This window comes from Spermophilus citellus, assembly GCF_964194105.1.
Source record: "Spermophilus citellus genome assembly, chromosome: 5".
NCBI classification, from domain to species: domain Eukaryota; kingdom Metazoa; phylum Chordata; class Mammalia; order Rodentia; family Sciuridae; genus Spermophilus; species Spermophilus citellus.
The window spans coordinates 55,079,591-55,101,536 of record NC_138186.1 but is presented as its reverse complement, the minus strand read 5'-3'; the positions used below and the strand labels follow the sequence as shown (position 1 = coordinate 55,101,536).

General features: G+C 46.0%; 1 protein-coding gene across 1 annotated transcript in view; it reads right to left on the bottom strand.

Moving 5' to 3' along the window:
* Positions 1–13,875: 13,875 nt before the first annotated feature.
* The window catches only part of DNAH8 (dynein axonemal heavy chain 8), a gene marked incomplete at its 3' end in the record, with an annotated part of 273,605 nt that continues 265,534 nt past the window's right edge, over positions 13,876–21,946 (bottom strand). The window contains exons 88-89 of the mRNA XM_081294489.1: positions 17,222–17,343; positions 13,876–14,163 (exon numbers count right to left, since the gene is read on the bottom strand). Coding sequence (XP_081150615.1) covers positions 13,876–14,163; positions 17,222–17,343 — 410 coding nt within the window. The remainder of the gene's footprint in view (positions 14,164–17,221; positions 17,344–21,946) is intronic.

The window sequence follows — 21,946 nt, the reverse complement described above, 5'->3', positions numbered from 1 at the left end:
ATCATCTTGTAGCCTAGTGTCAACACGTTTACAAACAGACCTACACACAGATCTTACAGTCTGGGGTCTCGGGTTCAAGTTCAGTTCAGTTCCTTACTGTTCCACCTTAACATCTGCTAAGTCTGTCTCACACTCCATACGATGGGAAGATGAACAAGGGCCAACATCTACCCAGCACTTGCTCATGCCAGGCACTGTCCGAGGAGCTTTGCAAGACTTCCTAGAAACTTCCTGTACAAAGTGTGTGCATTTCTTGTCTGTGGGTTTGCTTTCAGGTTGAATTCACTGAATTTTCTTGTATAAAGACATCACATGGTGGTCACCCCTGGATATTCTGGCAGAGATCGGTGTGTTCCTGATAGGGAGTCTTCGGGAACATTTCCTTTCCAGACGTCAGAGCTGCGGGTCTTGGATATGGCATCAAAGGTGGCCTTGGCAAAGCTGGCACAGGCGTAACTGTCATCAAGACCATACCATTTGCTAAACTGTGTTAACAAAAATGAAAACAATAGCTACTACTTTTTGAACCCCAACTCTGACCCACTCTGACTGTGCATGCTATGGTTTGGATATGAGGTATTCCCCAACGTTCATGTGTTAATGTAGGAGGAGAAACGATCAGATTATGAGATCTGTAACAATCAGTGGATTCATCCATTTGATGGATTAATAATTTGAAAGGATTTATTATTGGGGCATGGATTGGGAAAGCAGATCTCTGGGGGTATGCCCTTGGGAATTATACCTGGTTCCCCTGGAATCTCTCCCCACTTGCATCTCCCCGATTCCTGGCTTTCCTCCATTATGCCCTTCTGCCATGTTGCTCTGCCCTACCTTGAGCCCAGAGCAATGGAGTTGGTCAGCCATGGATTGAACCTCTGAAACTGTGAGTTCAAAGTAAATTTTTCCTCCTCTAAGTTGTTCTGGTCAGGCATTTTGGTCACAGCGAAGAAAACCTAACTAGTGTATTGTGTTATTTCATTTAATGCTCGCCAGCACCCTTCACCCCAGTTACCACCAGATACAGTGAAGTTCAGCTGCTGGGAGAAGGTAGAGATGGCAGCTGCTGCCCAGGAATCCAGTCTCTGCAGGACAGCTTGGCTGCTGCAGCTTCTGCGGACAGAGTGTATCCCAGGAGGATGTCCCTGCAGGCGAGGGCTCCACCCCTCTGCCTCCTGCTTCTCTCCTCAGAGAAGAATGATCCTTGCCCTCTGCCACCTGACCCAGAGCTCCTGGGAGTGACACTGGATTGTCAAATGGGGTCATTTTTGTTCCGATTTGACAAGTGAGGATGCTGAGGACCAGAGCAGTTAGGAAATGAGCCCATGATGGCCCGAGAGAGCCCACAAGAGGCAGGATGGAGACCCACCTGACCCTATCCACGGACTCCATGGCCCACGCTGACTGCCTCACAGGAGGGTTTGCCAATCAGAAAGCCCCTGCCCAGAACTGGGCACAAGTTCATTTCAGTAAGTGGCAGCCTTAGCACTACTGTGCTACCCTCTGTCTTCCTCGCTGTGGGTGCACCAGCTGTGCCAAGTCTCTGCAAGGCTGATGCCCAGGCTCCCTGGCACAGTACCCATTTCCCACCCAGGTGATCACTGCCAGATCCTGTAGGTCTACAGGGGAGGAGGCCTGCCAGACCAAGGGCCCTTCTCCAGCAAGGCGCCGTACCCCTCTTGTTCTCCCCATTCACAGAGCCAGCTGAGCTCAGCAGGTGCTGGGTCCCGTCCAGCTCCGGGCAGTCATCGGGAAAGATTTACTGCCTCTTGAGCTACAGTGATTATTGCTCTCCTGGGTGGATGCAGCACACTGTATTTCCAAAGTGTCACAGCATCATTTTCTCACGGACTCCTCTGTTGAGAAAGGTCAATGGGATCACACCCACTTTACAGGGAGGGACACTGAGTTCCAGAGGCATCTGGGGATTTGCTTAAGGTCCCTTAGGAAAATGCTGGCAGGGTTTGAGCAGCTCTGGACTAAAAGAGAGGAAAAAGTGAAGCGGGAACAGTAGAGCTCCTCTCCCTCCTCCACAGGAGGACCCCAGCCGGCAGCAAGCAGGGTTCCCTTATTCTCTCCCAGGAGGATTAGTGTCAGGAGTGGGGAAAAGGTGAGGGGAAGTCCAATAGAGGATGGGTCAGGGGAGAGGGACTTGGCCCCAGTCACTGAGCCAGAAAGCATCCATCAGGGAGGATGGTAGGTTACCCTGAGAATGTTCTCTTTTCTCCCTTTAGACAAGAACGTACAGCAGAGCTGGCTGCAAGCTCTGCAAATCTGGGCACACAACATAGTTTAGTTTCCTGGGGCAGCTGTAACAAATATCAAAAACGGAGTGGCTTTACAAGAGACATTGAACATTCTGGAGGATAGAGGTCTGCCATCAGGTGTTGGCAGCGCTGGTTCCTTCTAGAACTGTAAGGGAGAATCTGCTCCAGGTCTCTCTCCTAGTTTCTAGTAGCCCCGGGCATTCCTTGGTTTGTGGATAGCATTCTTCCTGCATCTTCATGTTCTTGCTCCTCTGTGCATGTCTCTCTGTGCCCAAATAGCCCTTCAAATAAGAATACCAATCATCTTAGATTAGGGCCCATCCTAAAGACCTCACTTTGACTTGATTATCTCTGTAAAGATCCTATTTCCAAATCAGATCACGGTCTGACATTCTGGAAGTTAGGACTTCAAGGTGATCTTTTTGGAGGGATTCAACTAGATCCATTAAAACATCGAGGTCACATTTCCCAGTCTTCCCTAATATTGAGTGTGGAGGGAAGTAATGTAGCCACCTCCAGGCCTGGCCCATGAACCTTCCCAGCTCTGTACTCTCACTCCATTTCCCTCAGTGGAGAGGACATTGGAGCCACAAGACAGAAGGAGCCTGGGTCCCTGAATGGCTGTGTGGAGCAGAGCCTCCTAGAGACCCACATTGGATCAGAGAGTGTTAAGTCACTGAGATTTGAAGGATGTTTGTCACTGTGGTTTGCCTACTTTGACAAACACAACTGGCATTTACCTCTGAGCCTACCTATGGGCGAGGCTAGATAGTCCAGGTGGGGGGCTTCTGAAGTCCCTCTGTGTAGAGAATGGGCTCCCCACTCTGTCTCCTCCTCCCTGCCCCCTTACCTTTGTCCATGGACCACAGCATCAGAAAGGGGATTTGAGGTCTCTGTTATTGTGGGGCCTGGGAGTAGAGAGCAGACTCACTGGTTCCTGTCCACCTAGCCCCTCTCTTTCTCCACCCCCAGTGTTCCCCACCTGTTTGCCTTTTTCTCTGGAAAGAAGGTGGGGAGCTGAGAAGGGGGTGGTTACAACAGCCTGTACTGCCCCTTCGCAGAATTAGAGCTCTTATGGGTAAGAGAAAATGTGCCAAATCTCACACATTCGGAAATCAAATGAAAAAGAGGTGTCACATGGGGCCTTCTCATTGTAGCCTTTCAGCACCTCCGTCATGGCTGAGAAACCCACTGTGACCAAAATGAGAAACGAAACCAACGTCAACCTGAGTCTAAAATAAAATGTTTCTTCAGACCAACGTGCGTTAACTGGCCCACCCGCAGTTTCCCTGCTTGTAGTGAGTGTCCCTCAGACCAGCCTGGAGAGGAAACAGGGCCCATGGGGACACTGGAATTTTCTCTGAAAATAATATCTCTAGCACCAGGGTTGGAGAGACTGTCGCCACTTTTCAGGAACCAAGGATGACCTTTAAGGCTGAGTAAAGGTCACTGTAAAACTTTGTCACGGTCCCTCAGGTCACAGAAAGGAGACTCCCAGGGCAGGCAGAACCCCTGGCAACAAGCTGACTCTGATCTCTGAGCCTCCTGGTCTCAGGCAACCAGGACAACCAGGACAAATTGCCTCCCCAGGACAAATCCCCTCTAAAATGTATTTGATAACCCACGGCCTCCCTTTTCCTAAATAAAACAAAAGCAAAACAAAAGCCTGGAAGGTGTCTGGGCCACCTCCTCTCAGCCAGTGGCACCACCACCACGCCTTGAGTTCCTGAGTGTGAGTTCAGTGGTCATCACGCCTGGGTCATCCCGCTGGCATTAGCTGAGGTCCTCTAGGACTGGACTGGCAGATGTCTTGGACAATTTCACAGGATCACAGCCCATAAGTCTCCATTCCCATCTTCCTTCATTTCTGTTAGTCCTGTTTGACTTGGGTAGTGCATCAGGATTTGAGGCTGGCCTGTGGCCAGAAGACAGCTCAGGTCTTCCCTGTTACTTTCTAGACCTGGTCTCAAGTGGATGTGTGGCTCTGCTCAGTAGGGTCATTGTGCAAGGACCTCAGCTCAAGAGTCCCTTCCTTCTCTGTTCTAAAAATCCTCACCCCCCCCCCCCCCATGTACCCAACGATGCTCTGCTTTCTGGCTCATTTGCCAAACGAGATGGCAAACAAAGCTGATGAAAAGCTTAGCAGCACCTAATGGCTCAGATGTCCATCCCCCACCATCTAGAGCTTTCAGGGGAGGTTCCTCAGGGGAGGGGACTCACAGAAGGAATTCCAAACATGGCAGTTTTGTGTTTGTGATGCAAACACCTCTAGGAGAAGTCAGCAGAAGCTGGTGCTACTGAGGCCATGAGACCAGGGGGAAGCTTTATCACACGGCTGTGACTGGGATCTTGGCTGTGTTCAACACCAAGGCGGAAGCCCCAGAGCCAGGGGAGGCAAATCTAGGGTGAGGAATGACTTCCCAATCCAGAACCGGGTCGCCAGGTCAGGGCCTGAAGATCTAGCTCCAGAAGATCCACCTATTCTCCCTGCCCACCAAGGAATTTGAGATCATTGACAATTTCCTGAGTCAAGGTTCTGAAGATCTTACTGTGCAAAAGCAGACTGAGCTGGCTAGGAGACCAGGTTCAAGTTCGTTGTCACACTGGGGACTCGTGGTGATGAATGGCCCAAGAAGGTACCCAGGGCCATCTGCAGGACAACAGTCTTGCCTTTCTCTCCATTACTCTGGTGAGGCTGGACTAGTGAAGGACAAACGCAGAAAGTTCTACATGGACCCATGCATGGTGACACATGGTAAAGCTCCGTGCCAATGTACCTCATGCCTGACCCTCTGGCCATTGCCCAGCAAGCTGCTACTGCTGGCAGGTCTTGATGACAGTTACACCTGTGCCAGCTTTGCCAAGGTCACCTTTGATGCCATATCCAAGACCCGCAGCTCTGACGTCTGGAAAGGAAATGTTCCCTAAGTCTCTCTAGCAGGAACCCACTGACCTCTGCCAGAATATCCAGGGGTGACCACCACGTGATGTCTTTACACAAGAAAACTCAGCGATTCAAACTGAAGGCAAACCCACAGACAAGAAATGCACACACACTGTACCAGAAGTTTCTAAGGAGCAAACTCTCTTGCAGGCTCCCTACAACATCATGGCTTAGGGGCAAAGCCCTGGTCAGGGTGCTGGGAGAACTGAGTGCTCATCCTGGATCTTCTGCTATTTGCCTTTGTCCCCAAGGCAGATCACCTTAACTTTCTGAGTCTCACTTTTTTTTCATCTATATAATACCCCCACTATTGCCTACTTGCAGAACTATTGTGAAATCCAATGGGGTAATACCTGCAAAAGAGCTCTAAAACTACCGATTGCTATCTAGAGCTGACCTAGGGAAATCTTCATGGTCGAACCCACAATGTCCTCCACTGTCACACATCTGTAGCCTTCTTCCCAGTGGTCACCCTCCTATGTCCTGAACTTCAGTCAAACAGAACTCTGTCATGGTTTAAATTTAACCTGCTGTTCCTCCTCCTAGGTTGTTCTTATCTCTTATTTGGGGCAAACCCCACCCATCTTTCATGGCTCAGCCTAAATGCTACTTTCTCCAAAGATCTTCCTTAAGAAAAGTTAAGTCTGCCTACTTGTGCTCCCATAGCACCTCACCTTTAGGGCAGTGACCACTTTCTGACTTACATGGTCATCTGTGTGCAGAGCTGATGTGCTCTGCTATACTACATGCCTGAGGGTAGGGCCCGTGCCTTGGCCACTCTTACGTCTCTCCTAAGGATCGGTACAGAGTTTATGTTGTGCAAGACACACACGACACTATCACATTTGGTAACAGTGAATTGGAGCGGACCTCAGGAGGTGATCGATGTCTTTGGAGCCCAGAGGCAGAAGATGAGTGGCTAGGCTCCAGGGATCAGGTCTATAAACATCCTTTTGACAGAAAAGCCCAACTTCAAAGCCTAGCAATTTTAGATTATATTTGCATTGGAAGCTTTTAAAGTAGCAAAACTTTAGATTTATGTCTTCATGAACAGATGTGGAAGGGAAAATCAATTCCTCATAGGATTGGCTTATTTGTTTTTTATCGCAGTGCTAAATATTTTGCACCAAGTGACAAATTAATACATAAATTGACCTAGAGACATCTACATCACGGGGTGGATGATGAGAATGGAGTGGGTAGTGGCCTGAGCTCCCCAGGGCTGACTGAGCAATGCTGCTCATTGTGTGTCAGTCAAGTTCATTTCCCAGAAAGATGGTGGGGGGGTGAAGCCTACTCTAAGTGTTAAAGGGGCCCAGACCTTTCCCCCAAAGAGGGAAATGCTCACATACTTCATTGAGGGGGACACGTGGCTTGTAGGTTTGGTGGTGCCACCTTGCAACATTGGATGTTCCAAGGCTGTTGAGAAAGACTTGGCGGCATCTGGTCCCTACCACCCATGCCCTCTGCTTTCCCTGAGAGCATGTCCCTCCTCTGGAGCTAGGAGGAGAATGGAGAAGGCCAGCCTTGAGAGAAAAGCCCCGTGGAGCTGGGGACCACCGACTCTCCCCTGTTGTCGCTCCTGGGGAGAATCAAATGAGCAAATGGGGAGTGGAACAGGACCTTTTTCTTTGCCAGTCCCACCCCCCCAGGAGACTCAGAGCAGAGCTGGTGGCCCCGTAGCCCAGCAAGAAAACATACTTGCTCATTGCTAGCTGTCCCAAGGCCCATGGTTCCCCCAGTAGAGGAGGGACCTGAGGGGATCTCGGGATCTGGAACCCACCAGGGAGTGCCACAGCTGCTGCTGGCAGCCGAGACTGGCGCCGGCTTTCGGAGAAAACAGACCAGGCAGAAAGAGCAAGTCTATTCTGTAAAAAAAAAAAAAAAAAAAATTCCATAAACGTGGAAAAAAACTAAAAGTGACTGCTTTCCCAGGAGAGGGGATGACACATAATAGACAAAGCTTCTGGTTGTAGTCTAGCTAAATGCCAAACAGCTAGTTTTCAGCTCTGGGGAGAGAAAGGGAGAGATAAGGAGAGGGAGGGAGAGAGAGTGTGGGGGGGGGTGGAGAGGGGAAAAGCCAAGAGGGGGAGGGAGGGAAGGAAGGAGAGAGAGGGGTAGATGGGCAGGGAGAGGGACAGAAGAACATTTTCTATTTGTTTGCCAAGTTCTCTTTCAGGTTTTATCATGATGGGACACCGGATGTCCTTTACTGGGGACAATAGAAGAGGAACAATAGAAAAGGGAGGGCTTGCATAATCAGGAAGGCATATATTGAAACCACAAATGACAGATGTCCTTATCCCTCAGACGCAGGTTGAAAACCCCAGTCACATGTCAGAAGAGATTGGGGTTCCCGTGACAGAGAGACCCATGGATTCCTCAGCTGGGAGACTGGAAATGAGCCCCCACATTCATAATCACCATCTCCAAGAAGCCGTGAAGATGCCAGGAAATTAGAGATGCTTGCATTGAATATTTTCATCAGGTCAAATGAGGATTTTGCCTGGAAATAGAGAATAATTAATCAATCTCATCCTCGGAAGAATGAGAGGAGCCAGCGCACCATGTGCAAAGTGAGGAGGCATTTCCCAGCCGCCTGAGGACACCTGTTCAATTAAAACTGCTTATAAAGAAACAACTGTAACTCTGTTACCCTGCCACTTGCCAGGTTTCCAAGCAGGCTGATCTTGCAAGCCCTGGAGAGAGGGGACCAACTGTGAGCCCCACATTCCCTGGCTGCTTTGGGGTAGAATGGAATGGGTTAGGGTAATCGTCTGCAAACCAACAGCTTTTATAAGGAAGAGCATCAATTCAGGGTACGCTAAGAACATCCTCATTTTGCCAGCTTTACCTCAAAGTTTATATTCATCTCAGAAGGCTATACGTCTATCAAGATTTGAGTGTTCAAAGGCTCCGGAGTCCCTTTTGCAGTCAAAGCCAGGAGCTAGAAGGTAGCAGCGATGGTGTTAGTGAGCTTTTGCTTTCTTTCCATGTACTGAAAGTACAAAGGTAATATTTCTAAGGCAAAAGATAGCTCTATCCTTCACAGATTCTTAGGGAATTTATGGTTCTGTGAAAAATAGCAATTAAGAAGGGAGGTTTTCAGATTTCAGTTGTGTTTGTGTTTCAGGGTCTTTTCAACCTCTCTCTAGTCTCCCTGCTCAGTCCAGGGGCTTCCTCCTCTTCCCCAGCCTCTCAGAAGTGATAGAAATCACCTGTGCCTCAGGCCTCTTTCCACACTTCAGACATTCTGGAAAGCTCTCTGCACTTCAGGGATACGCAGTCTGTGCGCAGAGGTCAGAAATACTCCGACTAAGTTGTAAAGATCTCCAAGGAGGGTATGAAGAGGAAACAAGAGAAAACACATTCATGGTTTTTTTTTTTTTTTTTAAACCGACAGGGAAAGAGAAGGAGAAGAAAGGAGGAGAGGAGTGTGGAGGGGAATATCTGAACCATGGCTGCTGAGCACTGCTAGATCCTCAGCAGGTTCCAGGCTGTCCCCAGCTGCAGAGAGAGTGGCTGTCATTGATTGGCTTCCAGCTGCCGGGTCCCCCAGCCCCAGTGCGGGGCAGCCAATGCCAATGCTCACTCCCATGGGCATCTATCCCATGTGACAGTGCTCTCTCCCCCCACCCCTGCCACCCTGGCTGCTCCCTCTACCCTGTCCTGCCTCCTCCGCTCCCCACAGAGCTGGGCCCAAGAGCTCTTTCCAGGAACCTGCACTCATTCCTGGGTTCCGCCTGTTTCCAGAGAACCTAGACCTGGAAGAGCCAGAGGAAGCAAGACTTTCAGGGTTTTTGATGACTGGACAATTTTTATCAAATATAAAAAAGGCACACAGGCCAGTGTCTAAAAAGCCCTGGGAGCCCTTGGTGGGCTCATCCACATTGGTGCACATTCCCAGACTCAAGCTGCAAGTCCTTTACCGAGAGTGTTGCAGTGTGGCATCCCGTCAGCTGCTGTACCTTTCAACTGTTTCTGATTAGTCTAATTATTAATGGTTTTAAAAAACCTTTATGAAGCAAGCCATTGAAGATTCAATTAAACACCTAGGATAAAGTCACTGTTACTTCATCTGCAAGTGGCTTTTTGACCTTTTAAAATTAAAAGGGTCTCCATAGCTCCTAAATCTGTCTTTTTTTTTTTTCATTTAGGATAGTGGATTATTCTTTCACAGGTTTGAGCACTTTCATCTCGTGCTGAATTATGTTCTTTAAAATGCATTTTTAATTATTTCTTCTTTTGTATGTGGGCAAGGAAACAGCTTGGCTAAGGCCTGTGTCCCAGGACTAGACTCATGTCTTTTCACTTGGAATTTAGAGTTAATTTCTCCAGTCCCACTCTTTCCAGTTACACAGACTTGCTAGTCTAGAATATTCCAGAAAACCCAGGAAAAAAAAGTTAAAATGAACCCACTAATTCTCTTCAAAGTCCCTGGATTTTAAACATACCTTTGTTTCAACACCGTACAAATACTAATAATTGCCATATAGTCTCTCCTCTATGTCCATTAGCCTTTCCATTTATATCATAAAAGCTGCTCATATAATGAAAGCTGCTCAAATTAACAAATCATAGAAACATAGATGTACTATTTCTGTGCACCATTATGCATTTTAGAGGTCCATGCCATGGGGACTCGGGTGATAAAAACCCAGTACTGTCTGGCAGAGCACGTCAGAGCCCCGATGGGGCCCACCCAGCCTGAGTTCAGATCCCAGCTCTGTTACTCACTAGCTTGAAAACCTGGAGAAGTCGTTTAGCTTCTCTGTGCCTCAGTGTCTCAGTCTGGGAAGTGGGGATGATGACATCAGTACTGACCAGAGGGTTGGCATAAGGAGGACATGGAGTCGTTCCCACCAGGGGTTTAGACCAGTGCCCAGCATGTGCCCACCACACGTTATTACTGATAGCACTGGGAGCAACAGGGAGCTCACAGACCTTGAACTCCTCTTCAGAGACCTTGGCAGCTATTTATAAGCACTTGGCTGGTAAACAGATCTTTCCCTCAAGTTTTAATGGCAAAAGAAATGTTCCACTTGACTCTCCAGGCTATAGATGGCTATATCTTTAGCCTTTTTCTGACTGTTATTCATTTTAACTGAATCCTCAAATTTTACCCCCCATACCATCTATCAAATAACCTGCTCTTCTTCTATTCTCTCAGCTCTCTGGTTCCATCCCCCAGTCATCCTTGCCTGGTCTAGAATAGCCACCTGGTTGACCTATTCACTTTCATTTCTTCAGCATCCCAGAACCACCAATGGCTCCCCATGGTCTGTGGTATTCTAGACCCTACCAACACGCCTCCCGCCTGACATTCCCTCCTTCCCCATCCTTTGCCCATGTCCCAACTGGGTTGCCTGCTATTCATGCTTTCCTCCATGCTGTCACTACTTACTGGGTGCTCGAAAGACAGATTCTGTTTTCCAGAAGCTTGCTATAGAGTGGGGAGATAGATGTCCTAGAATTAAAATTGCTAACTTCAGTTGCAGTTTGTCTTCTGCCTAGAAAAGGAGTAGGGGGTCATGGAAATCCTCAAAGAAAGTGAAGGAAGGTGAGATGGGAGAAGCTTTCCTTACAGCTTTATTGAGGTACAACTGAAGCATAAAATAGTGGATCACACATCCTGGCTTTTCTTGGGGAGGAGTCTGGCTTCTCTCAGCATAATGATTCTGCAACTTATTCACGTGTCCATGTTCCTTTTTATCGTTGAGTAATATTCTTATGTGAGGATATACCACATCTGTTTATCCATTCACCTGTTGATGGACATTTGGATTGTTTCCGGTTGTTGGCTCTTGGCTATTTCAAAGAAAGCTTCTGTAAACATTTTGTACATAAACTTTTGCAGGAATTTTATTTCTCCTGGGTAAATAGCTAATAATGAAATGTTAAGGTCATATGGTAGCTATATGGTTTTCTGTTAAGAAACTGCCCAACTGTTTTCCAAAATGGTTGTACCATTGTACACTGCTTTCTGCTATGCACAAAGGGACCATTTGCTTCACACAAGGGGATTTTCTTTGACAAGGCAATATCACCAGGGTGATGGTGCATGCAATATTCAGGAAACATCAAATAGTTCGAGGCAGAAGCAATTAAGCAAGTTGAGTGACAGGGTGGGCAACAGAGCAGAACTTTAATTTTAGGCCAGCTCATAGAGGGCTGTGGAGTGGACATTCCAGATGACAGAAACTCACTGAAGGCTCCGTCTGACTTTTGTAGTTTCCTATCTTTCTATTCTTGTCTCTCTCTCCCATGCCGTTCCCTTCCTTAGAGCATACACCAACTGTCTTAATAACATCTATGAAAAGATAAAGACCCAACTGAAATGCTACCTTGTCTTCATCCCCCAACTTTGAGTTTCCTTGTCTAATCCTATGAACTTCACTGATGGCCCTGTTTCACCCAAGGTCTCTGATGGCAGAGAGTGTGGCTTATTCATGCAACGTCACCCACAAGATCCATCCCTTTTAGAAGCTACATCTCTAGACACTTTTCTTCCTGTCTTATTTTTACATAAAGTCCAAACTAAAATAACATTTTAAATCAACAAAGGTATAAATCTCACTGCTCATTTTGCTGAGAACACAATGAGAAGATGTGGACTGATTCCAAGGAGGAAAAATCATTCTGCCTTTCTCCCGGTTTCAATTGGCTTACCCATCTCGTCCTCTGTCCTTTGCTCTTTTATGCTCACCAGGTCTCCCTTGCTCAAGTGTGGCAAATTATGTAATTAGTAAAAGAGCAACAATTTTGCAGAGAACATGGTTATGGTGTTTATGGAAGTTCAATGGCTCCAAATGTCTAAGGAAACCATTAACTAGGCCTAGAGAAAGAAAGCAGAATTGGGTCCCAGCCAGTTCTCAGCAAAACTAGGGGTAGCTGAGAAGTAGCCACCATAAAGAAGACCATTTTGAGGCACTGCCAGGTGCTCATCCTGGCTGGGCCTCATTGCCCATCTCCTTCCCCTCTTTCTCTCTCTCCCTCTTCCCTCCATGTTGACTCAAAGCAAAATCATCAGCCACAGCAGAGCTCTCAGGAAATGATACTTGTGTGACCTTCAGCAGTCTGATCAAGGACCTCTGCTAGATTCACATCTTTTTCATCTCTTTCCCCAATCCTTCCCCAAGTTACTAGAAAACATTGAACCTAACAGTGATTCTCTAAAAAACCTATCATAGTGCAGACTATGCATTTGCTTTCAATTGTTTTAGCAACTGGGCGAGGAATATGAATAAAACCTGTTTTATTTTAGAACCTGAAGGTTGGTTTACTATAATGTCAGGGTGCTGGACTTTCCTTGTGCCCACTCAGATTGGCAAGTGCTTCCAAATTCTAGTCTCTGTTCAAGAGTGCCGCCTTTGCTTTAGTGTGTGTATGTACTGGCCATGGGAAGTACTGAAACACTTGGTGCAGGGGCTTGGCTACTTTATTTTTTAAACTGTCATAGTTTTAAAAAAATTCTATGGTGTTGACATTATATCAATTTCAGGAGCATACTAGGGCCCACTGTTACAATCTGCATTTTCTACTGTTTGGAAACTAGTAGACTATGGTGGAACTTCCTTCAGGGTCTTCCCTGGACATCTCACAGGGGCTATTGCCAGACATTGTGTTTACCATCCACATCTGTGATCAAGATGACAGAGGATGAGAGAGAGAGCAAGGCAACTTGGGACACTCCCCTCCTTCAGAAGAACACAGGGAATGGAGCTGGTGACTTTAGCTGGAGGCAGGCAAAAAAGGATTCCAGATGAGAAGACCTGTAGAGACACTTTTCAGTATTCTGAAGCGGCATGAGCATTCAATATAGGACCCCATCTGTTTTGTTCAATTGACAATTTCCTTTAGCAGGAAATAAAGGTTCATACTGAGTTTCAGACTAACTACAGAGTAAGAAATAGCTTCACTTTTTAAAGACTTTCAGCATGTAACCTAATTTCATTTGATGGAGTTTGTTTTTCCTTCTCCATTTGCTGCCTAGAAATGTGTTTCATTATCTCCTGCAGAATTGGGGTGGGGAGGGAGAACTACAGAGTCAAAGTTCCCTGAGCTTGAAGAGCACTAAAAAAATAAAATAAAATAAAACAATAGTAAGTAAAATTAAAATAAATGACACGAGCAGCTATCCCAGTGGGTTTTCCATTTTCCATTTCATACCACCCAGCTGTACTACGGAAGGGCACCTCTGGGACCCTCCTGGGTCCACTTAACAAGCACGGAAGAAGGGTGAGCCCAGAGCACAAGCACAAATCCAGACAGAGGTCAGTTTCATCTGAGGAAAAATGGTTTTTACTGTAGGGAAAAGTTTTCATCTACTAGGTTCCTTTTAGGATATAAGATATTAACACTTCGTCTTGGGTTTTTAAAATTCAAACCTTCCAAAGCATTCTAACACGAAGATAGGATTTTATCTTTAAAAAGTAATTATAATGACTTTGATTTCTGGAATAAAAAAGCATGAATTCAGAATCCACTTTTTGAATATTGATATGAGAAGAAACCCAAGCAATGGAAGAACGTGGACTTTTTAATTGAGAGAGAGAGGAATCAAGCAGTTATCAGGGAGGAAAGACACACATGGCCAACTCTCTCAATTAGCACGGTCCCTTCCTCCACACGGTTCCTGGTGCCCTCTGCAGGTGGGAAACCAACTTATTTGATGTCGCACAAAAGGGCCACTCCTCTCAGGATCCAGTGATCTGGGGACAGCAGAGTACGCAAATACACCACAGTGATGAAGGTCAAGTCCGTTCGCTTCGGTTTCTTGTAAATAGGACACACGTACAGCTTGGGGTCCTTGGGAGCCGTGGAGTTAATAGCAAAGATGTGGAGCACCGGCAGCTGCATGAAGAGCACCTTGGGGGTGGATTCTGTGAGCTTCCCATTCCGTCTGTCCCAGGATGCTCCGTCCATGTAGAGCCCATAAATATATACACCTTCCTGCAAGAGTCAAGCATAAGGGAATCGATTTTTTTTTTAAACTAGGTGCTGCAAGATGGGCATCCATTAGTGTAATAAACGTCATCAGTTTGGAAAGAAAATATACACCAGTCTTAAAAAGCTGCCAGATGAAGAAAGCACCACTGGGCACATCCTATTAGTGAAATACTGGGCCCAATTTTCCTCTGCGGCATATGATGAGGCTGGCACTGTGGGAGTATTCCTGTTACTGGTAACTGGGGTGCCAGCTGTGGGGCCGGTGTTGGTGGAGGGCGGTCGCCTGGCAACTGAAAAGCCAAATGGCCTGTACAAGGAGCTAAGTCTCCAAAAGGTCCTATTTAAGTTGTTGTAAGGTGGGAGCAGGGAACATGATCTGGAGCTGGTGTCACTTGGGATCTCAGCTGGGCTGGTCAAGCCAACCCAAGGCTCAACCTCATCTTCAAGGATGAAGGGAGATTGCGCAGCCAGGGCTGGCTAGCGGACAATCACAGTGCCCCAAGAGGCCGGGCGTGGTACAGACAGGGGCCGTGAAGGGGCCAGGTGGGAGACCGTGATCATCCTCCCCAGTGTCCCTCCCACACCTAGACCTGCCCTCGTGGTTCTCACTATTAAAACGGGAAGACTAGACACATACATAAAGGAAGTTGTTGTTGTTGTTGGAAAAGACCTGAAATGACCTGCACATATTTGTTACTGGAGCTGCCTGATGAAAAGTTCTGAGAGCAAGTGCAGGGACTTCTGATGTGAAAGGTTACCGAAGTCTTTGTAGAAGGGATGGCCTTGAAATGGGCCCTGAAGGGTGGGCACCGCTTGCAAAGGCAGAGGAGAGAGGACAGGCATTCCAGGCTGGGACAATGCTACAAAGAAAGGCAGGATGGGTGGAGAAGCCCCAGCGTTCTGTTCAACAGAAGGGTCAATGGTTGTGAGTCAGGGCTTGGCCAGGGAAGAGGCTCCATGCTAAGATGAAGAGTCTGAACTTTAACCTGCAGGCAGCAGGGAGCCACAGAACATATATTCACTAAAAATAAAGAGAGAAAGAGAAAAAGAAAGACTGGGAAGGAACCACAGGGACCTCCAATAAACATGCAAGCTCATAATGTACATTTATGTAGAAGATGGTGACCATTTTTTCATTACCAGTGAAGATGGGGTACTGAGAAGCAAATATGGATTATAATGAAGTACCAAGAGATTAGTCGTGAAGTGTTTTCTGGAATCCCCTCATGTGGGTCAGAAACGTATTTTTTGAACCACACACACACACACAAAAAAAAAAAAAAAAAAAAAGAAGAAAGAAAAAAGAAACACCACAAAATCATGGGCAGTCACAGAAAACCAGGCTATGTGATTACCACTGGTAACTTAACAGTTGATAATCATCTACATGGGCAGTGTAGAAACCAGCCTATAGTAAACTGTATCCCACTCTAAGGTTCTTTCAATCTCAGGACCTTATAAAGTCATAGTTAGAAGGTGTGACAGATGAAAGAGTGTCACCCCAAAATTCACATCCATCTACCACCTCAGAATGCAATTATTTGGATTGCATTATATTATTTGGATCAGAATACATATTTTGCAGATATAATTAGTTTAGATAAGGAAATAATGGGTTACGGCAGGTCTTAAATCCTATCTTCTCTTAGAAGAAGGGAAGAAGGGAAGAAGGGAAGAAGGTCTGTGACACTGGAGCCAGGGATTGGCAGGATGCATCTACTAACCAACCAATACCAAGGCTGTCCAACCAGCCACCAGAAGCTTGGAGAGAGCATGGAGAGAGATTCTCCCTCAGAGCCTTCTTCTAGAAAAAGCCAATATGACCAACACGTTGATTTCAGGTTTCTGGCTTTCTAAACTGTGAGGGAATAGATTTCTGTTGTTTTATGTCACCTGGTTTGTGATATGTTATTGTGACAGCCTTGGCAAACTAAGACAGATTTTGATACCAGAAAGCAGGGGTTCCGCTGTAACAAAGACCTGCAAAAGCAGAAATGAATGGGTCAAAGCTGGAAGAATCTTCTGAGGCATGTGATAGAAAGAACCTAATTACCTTGAAGAGAGGTTGGTGGAAATGTAGAGGTCCGAGGTGTTTGGGGGTGAGGTCGCAGTCAGAAATAAAGAACATGTTATTGGAAACTGGAGAAAAAGATGATTCTTGTTATTAAATGGCCAAATACTTAGAAGTCGGAATCATCTGATCCAGTCCCCTTATTGGACAAATGTGGAAATGAAAACCAGAGAAAGGGAAATAACATTTATTGAGTCTCTATGGGGGTGGGGGCCTCCGGCACCAAGCCGGCAGGGTCACATTTAAATTCCCACAACTTCTCTCAGTGAGGTTGAACCATCACGCTCATTTTACAGATTAAGAAGTCAAGGCTCTAAAAGGCCCAAGAGCTTGCTTAAGCTAATTGAGCAGAGCAGTGTCTGAGTGGTGGCGCTGGGCAGCGTCTGCTTATCTCAGATGAGCACCTACTCCTTCCCCAGCCAGGCGTCTTGCCACCAGATCCCAAAGATAAGGGGACACTGCTGGAACTGAATCTACCCTGCTAATCCAGTTGGTCTCTACTGCCCTCAGCACTACTCTGCCCCCCCCCCCCGGGGGGGGGTGTTCTATGAGCAGCCCTAGCAATAGCTGGAAAGGTCTAGAAATTTTATTTAAATTTTGTGGGGTTTTTTTGTAGATGGACAGCATGCCTTTATTTTGTTTGTTTATTTTTATTTGGTGCTAAGGATGGAACCCAGTGCCTCAACAGATGCTAGGCAAGTCCTCTGCCACTGAGCCCCAGCCCCAGCCCCTAGAAAACCCTTTTAAGCAAACACAAAACAGAACCTTAATTATAAAGAAAAGCCACCCGGGGAGTTCCAGGGCTCACTAGACCTTGTCATTAACCTTCCACTCCAGCAGATGGAGGAGGTTTTGGCGTCGGGGCCTCCTGGTTACAATGGAAACAGCCCTGGCTGCAGAGCAAATGGACTTCATGCGGCACTCAAGGGCAGTCTTAAGCTGGACTTGAACTTTCATCCCTGGCCCCAGAATTGTCCCTGCAGCACCTACCGCAGGGGGTGTTGTGATCTCCTCCTTGGTCTGCCGCAGAACGTCGTTGTGGATGGTCACGGTGTCCAGTGCCCAGCCTTTGTGAGCCCGGGTCACTTCCTGCCTCATTGCTGTGAGGAAGCCTTAAGAAGAAAAAAGAAGAGAATTTGGTGCCCTGATGTAGTCCACTTTAGGAGCAAGCAAGAGGCAATGCTAAGCATTACTTGCTGATCAATCTCCAGACTGCACTCCTGTTCCAAGAGGAGTTGACACCAAACCCCAGGGGGCCATTTCTCCCAGGGTTTTGTTTCTATGGGGACTGTGATGAGCTACATCTTTCCTGTCAGCTGGGAGCAGGAGAACAGCACCCTTTCTTTCTCCCACCAGGCCTTGGTTTGAAAGTCCCCTGAGATTCCAACTGCTCAAGGCCTCTAAGGGTCATAACCCACCTGGCCCTTGCTCATACTCTGTATTGGAAAACACAATATTGAATGTGTGACCGGAATGTTAGAAGTATTCTGAGAAACAGCATTCCAATTAAACTCAAATCAAACCATTATCAAGCTTCTATTTGCTATAATGGAACAATTTCATTTAGTCTAAGGAAATAAGGCATAAAGCCCAAATAGGAAACCTGACTTTCAATTTGATCAAACAAAGCAATCACACCGGAAAGGAAAGCTACATGTTTTAATGTTCATAATACAGTTATTTTAAGATAATACGTGGCTCTGTATAACGTGGCCTTTCTTTAAACTTAATATTTGCAGATCCTGCCACTCAATTTGATAACAGCAGTCTTTCTTGGAGCGTGGCATTTGATGTTAGAAAAAAAGAAAAAAAAAAAACCCTAAACTTCAAAATGGGCTTCAAAACCTTAAGTTGTGTCTGTGACCTAGCTGTTATATTTTGGTCTCCATATAAATATTGAAAATCATGGAGCTCTCCAGTGAGTAAAGTGTTGGGATATACACATCCCTGCTACTATTAAATTAGTGAACTCAGAGTCAAACTAACACGTTAAGTGATAACGTTCTGATGGGTTTGAAGGGAAAAGGGGAGTTACAGGGTGTAATAAGCACTGAGAAAAGACCTCTCAGAGATGGAGAGGAAGACGAGGTTTCCAGCCCTTTTCCACGAAGGGAGTCAAGTTCTCCCCATTACTACATGAGACACGTGGAGGGAGGCAGGACAGGAGTGAGCCAAACTCAGGACAGCTCAAGGAAGACTGAGAAGATGAAGTCAAATTCGGCTCTTGAGGGATGCACAGGAGTTTACCGGAAGGGATGATTGCAGTGAGAGGAGCCACAGATGCACAGAGAGGCCGGGGATGGGAGGCCGTGAAGCCAAAGAAGGCTGGAACAAATGTGGGGCCTGATGTTTCAAGGCCAGAGCTTGCTATTTGCCTCTTGGAAAGCTCACTCAAGGTGCCACTGAAACAGGATGTGGGTGCTCATGAAGGCCCCTTGTGTTGACTCAAAAGAAAAGTTGGTCAGTCAACCAGAGTAAGAAGAAATGACTTTATGATGTTAACCTCAGGGGCTGGGGCTGGAGCTCAATGGCAGAGCACTTGCCTAGCATGTGTGAGGCACTGGGTTTGACCCTTGGCACCACATAAAAATAAATAAATAATTAATAAAATAAGTATTAAGAAAGATATTAACTATGGGGAGGGGGGCCAGGAAACATGGAGAAAGTCTGCTTGGCAGCAGCTGGAGTCAGTGCCTGTACTCTATGTGGAGCCCCGGGAGGTGATCTGACCAGCATGTGATGGTGTTGCCTTCCATTTCAAATACTGGGGATCCCACACCATAGTAGTAAAACATTGTGTGTGCTTGCCAATCAGTGGGGTGATCAAACCTAATGCACCCTCTCATCACTCCACAAAGATGTCATTTTCGTCATTCAACATTAAGTGTTCAGCCATGTGGTGTATTAGACACTGCACATTCAAGTGGAGGACTTGGAATTAAATTGACCCTATTTTATGATATTTTAAAATTCACCACTGATCCACAAGGTCATAATGTACAAGGCATGAATTCTAGTCAGAACCATCTATCTGCACAAGTTGAATAATTGGATTTTTCTATAATACTTTAAGTTCCAACTAAAGTGCAAATTTGACCTCACTCCATATGGCTGGTTCTCAGGCAATGCCACAGGTTTCAAGACTGGGAATGAGAAGAATTCTCTCTAATGTAAAACACCTGCTTTGAAAGGCAGTCATTGTCAAAGAGCTCTGAAAACTCTAGTGCAATTAAGGAAAGACCATTTCCTGTCCTCTCCCTACTGGGAGTACGCATGACATTGCCCAGTGGATTTCAGCAGTAAGTGACCTAATGCTTAGGAAGCAGTGCTAGTCAGCTAGGAGGTGGAATCTGGAACACGTGTCAGCTTGAACCCTCAAGAAAGGAAAATGTGCTAGGTGTGGTAGTGCACACTTGTAATCCTAGTAACTAGAGAGGCGGAGGCAGGAGGATCACAAGTTTGAGGTCAGCCTCAGCAACTTAGCAAAACGCCAGAACTCAGCAAGACCCTGTCTCAGAATAAAAAATAAAAAGAGCTGGGGGTGTGATTCAGTGGTAAAGCGCTTCTGGGATCATTCCCCAGTACCAAAAAGAAAAATAAAATGTTAACTGAATATATTTGAAGCTTAAGAGTGGAGGACAGTATTCCATGGGCCATTTCTACTCAGAGAACATGGAGAAGACACTCAATTTTTCAAGCCCTGATAGTTTGTTTTGGCTTCCTGAAAAGAATACAATCTTGAGGAATTCAAAGGGTAGTACATCCACTGAAGTATTCATTGTTTAATTAAAAAACAAAAACCTGAATGTCCATCTTTTTTGGAGATTATGTCAAATCTAATGGATTTTAAATTTGTTCTTTCTGAAGTCTGTATAATTCTAAAAGCCTATCGATACACTTTTCTTTATAAAAGCCTGGAAATCAGTACTTTTGTTTTGGCACAAATTTAGTTTGAGTAATTCTTAAAGTGATGGGAAAGCAATTCCCATGTTTATGTGTCTGAAGGAAGAAACAAAAGTTGGGGAAAGTCTTCAACAGTAATAACTTTCTGTTTTCCATGATATTTAACCACCCACATGAAAATGGGCAATTTGACTACTTAAACATCTGAGTTACATGTGGTCTAAATGAGATGCTTAAAAAAATTTCCCTTTCAAACAAACCCAGAAAGCATAATAAATTCTTAAAACACTTGTCAAGCTTGTTCTCTTGCTCTTTCTCTCTCTTTTTAAAATTTACTTTTTAGCTTATTCTTTGGAAACTCAAGTCTAAAGTAACACTTGTTAGATGTTAATTCCCATAACGGCAGTAATCCAGCATTTCAGCAAACTCATTACCATTGTTTGGCTTGTGCAATCAGCTGGCTTAAGGAAAGCCATGGGCTCCTGTAAGCATCATTTCATACAAAGTCTTAGAAAAGACGAAAGAAATGGCTAATCAGGAAGGATGCTCTCCTCAACTTTATCAGGAGTGGTTGGTGTTCTGTAACCTTGGACCTATACCAAAAATAGACAACATTTTTTTTTCTCTAACAAATGAACCAGTCCTTCTGTAATGGGCCATAGGTTGTGCAGTATTTCCTGTCTAAACAGTTACCAAGCCTCCCAGAAGCATCTTTGAAGATAAGGAGAAATGATGTTCCTGCCACAAGTTTATGACAGGCAGTTTTTCCCCTAAATGAGAAGCAAACATAGTTCATTGCTAAGTTAAATAAAAGGTCAGAAATCATTAAACAAAGATGGGGTGGATGGGTCCAGTTGAATGAGAATGCACCAGGCGCCTCTCCCGACTCTTTGCTGGTAGCTCTAAGGAAGACATCCGAAACTGCTGAATATTGAAAACACCAGAGGAGCTTTGAAAACTCCCGATTCCCAGATCACAGTCCAGGTCAACAACACCAGACTCCCTGGAGGTAGTGTCTGGGCATCAGGGTTGTTGTAAGGCAGGGTTGATTCTCAGACTTCACTGTTCACAGAACTCATCTGGGGAAGTGGCTCTGATGGACAGGAAGGTCCTGATGCAGCAGGCAGGTCAAGGGTGGGGCTCGAGGAGCTGCGTTCCTGTGACACCTGCCACCAGGGACTGGCACTGGGGGATCACAGAGCAGTAACAAAGATCTAAGTTCGAAGTTCTTCACACATTAGGATGACTAAGGGAGCTTTTAAGAAAATGGATTGCACAGACTCTAGAGGTCCTATCCCTGGAGATTGTGGTATAATTAGTTTGGAGCCCAAAGCATTAAGTATGCATTAAAAGGACAGCAGGTGATCCTATTGGGGTAAGTGGGTTTGAGAACCACGGTTCTTTGAAAAGCTACGCGAGACAGGTCTCAGAAGTCACTGATTCACCTTTGTTGGAAGAGCTGGTTTGACAAGTGGAAGGGCAATGCCTCACTGTAAAATATCAGCAGGGCTGTCAGTAGCACAAGCTGACTCCTTCCAGGGCCTGTGAGACACATATTCTCCCACAGGCCAGGAGATGGTTGGCTCCAACAAAACCTCAGCACAAACGAAAGAGTTGGGAGTAATTCTTTTGGCAAGAGTGGGGCCTGCTACCCACCCTGTCTCACACTCTGCAATGTATTCCTTGCACTTGATCCATTGTCTTCTGGTGCTAAGTTGATGCCTCTTTCCCTTGACTCCAAATCCCACTTCTTCCCCTGCTCCTCCACATCCCCACGAGTCCTTCTGGCATGATTCTACCTACTCAGAACAC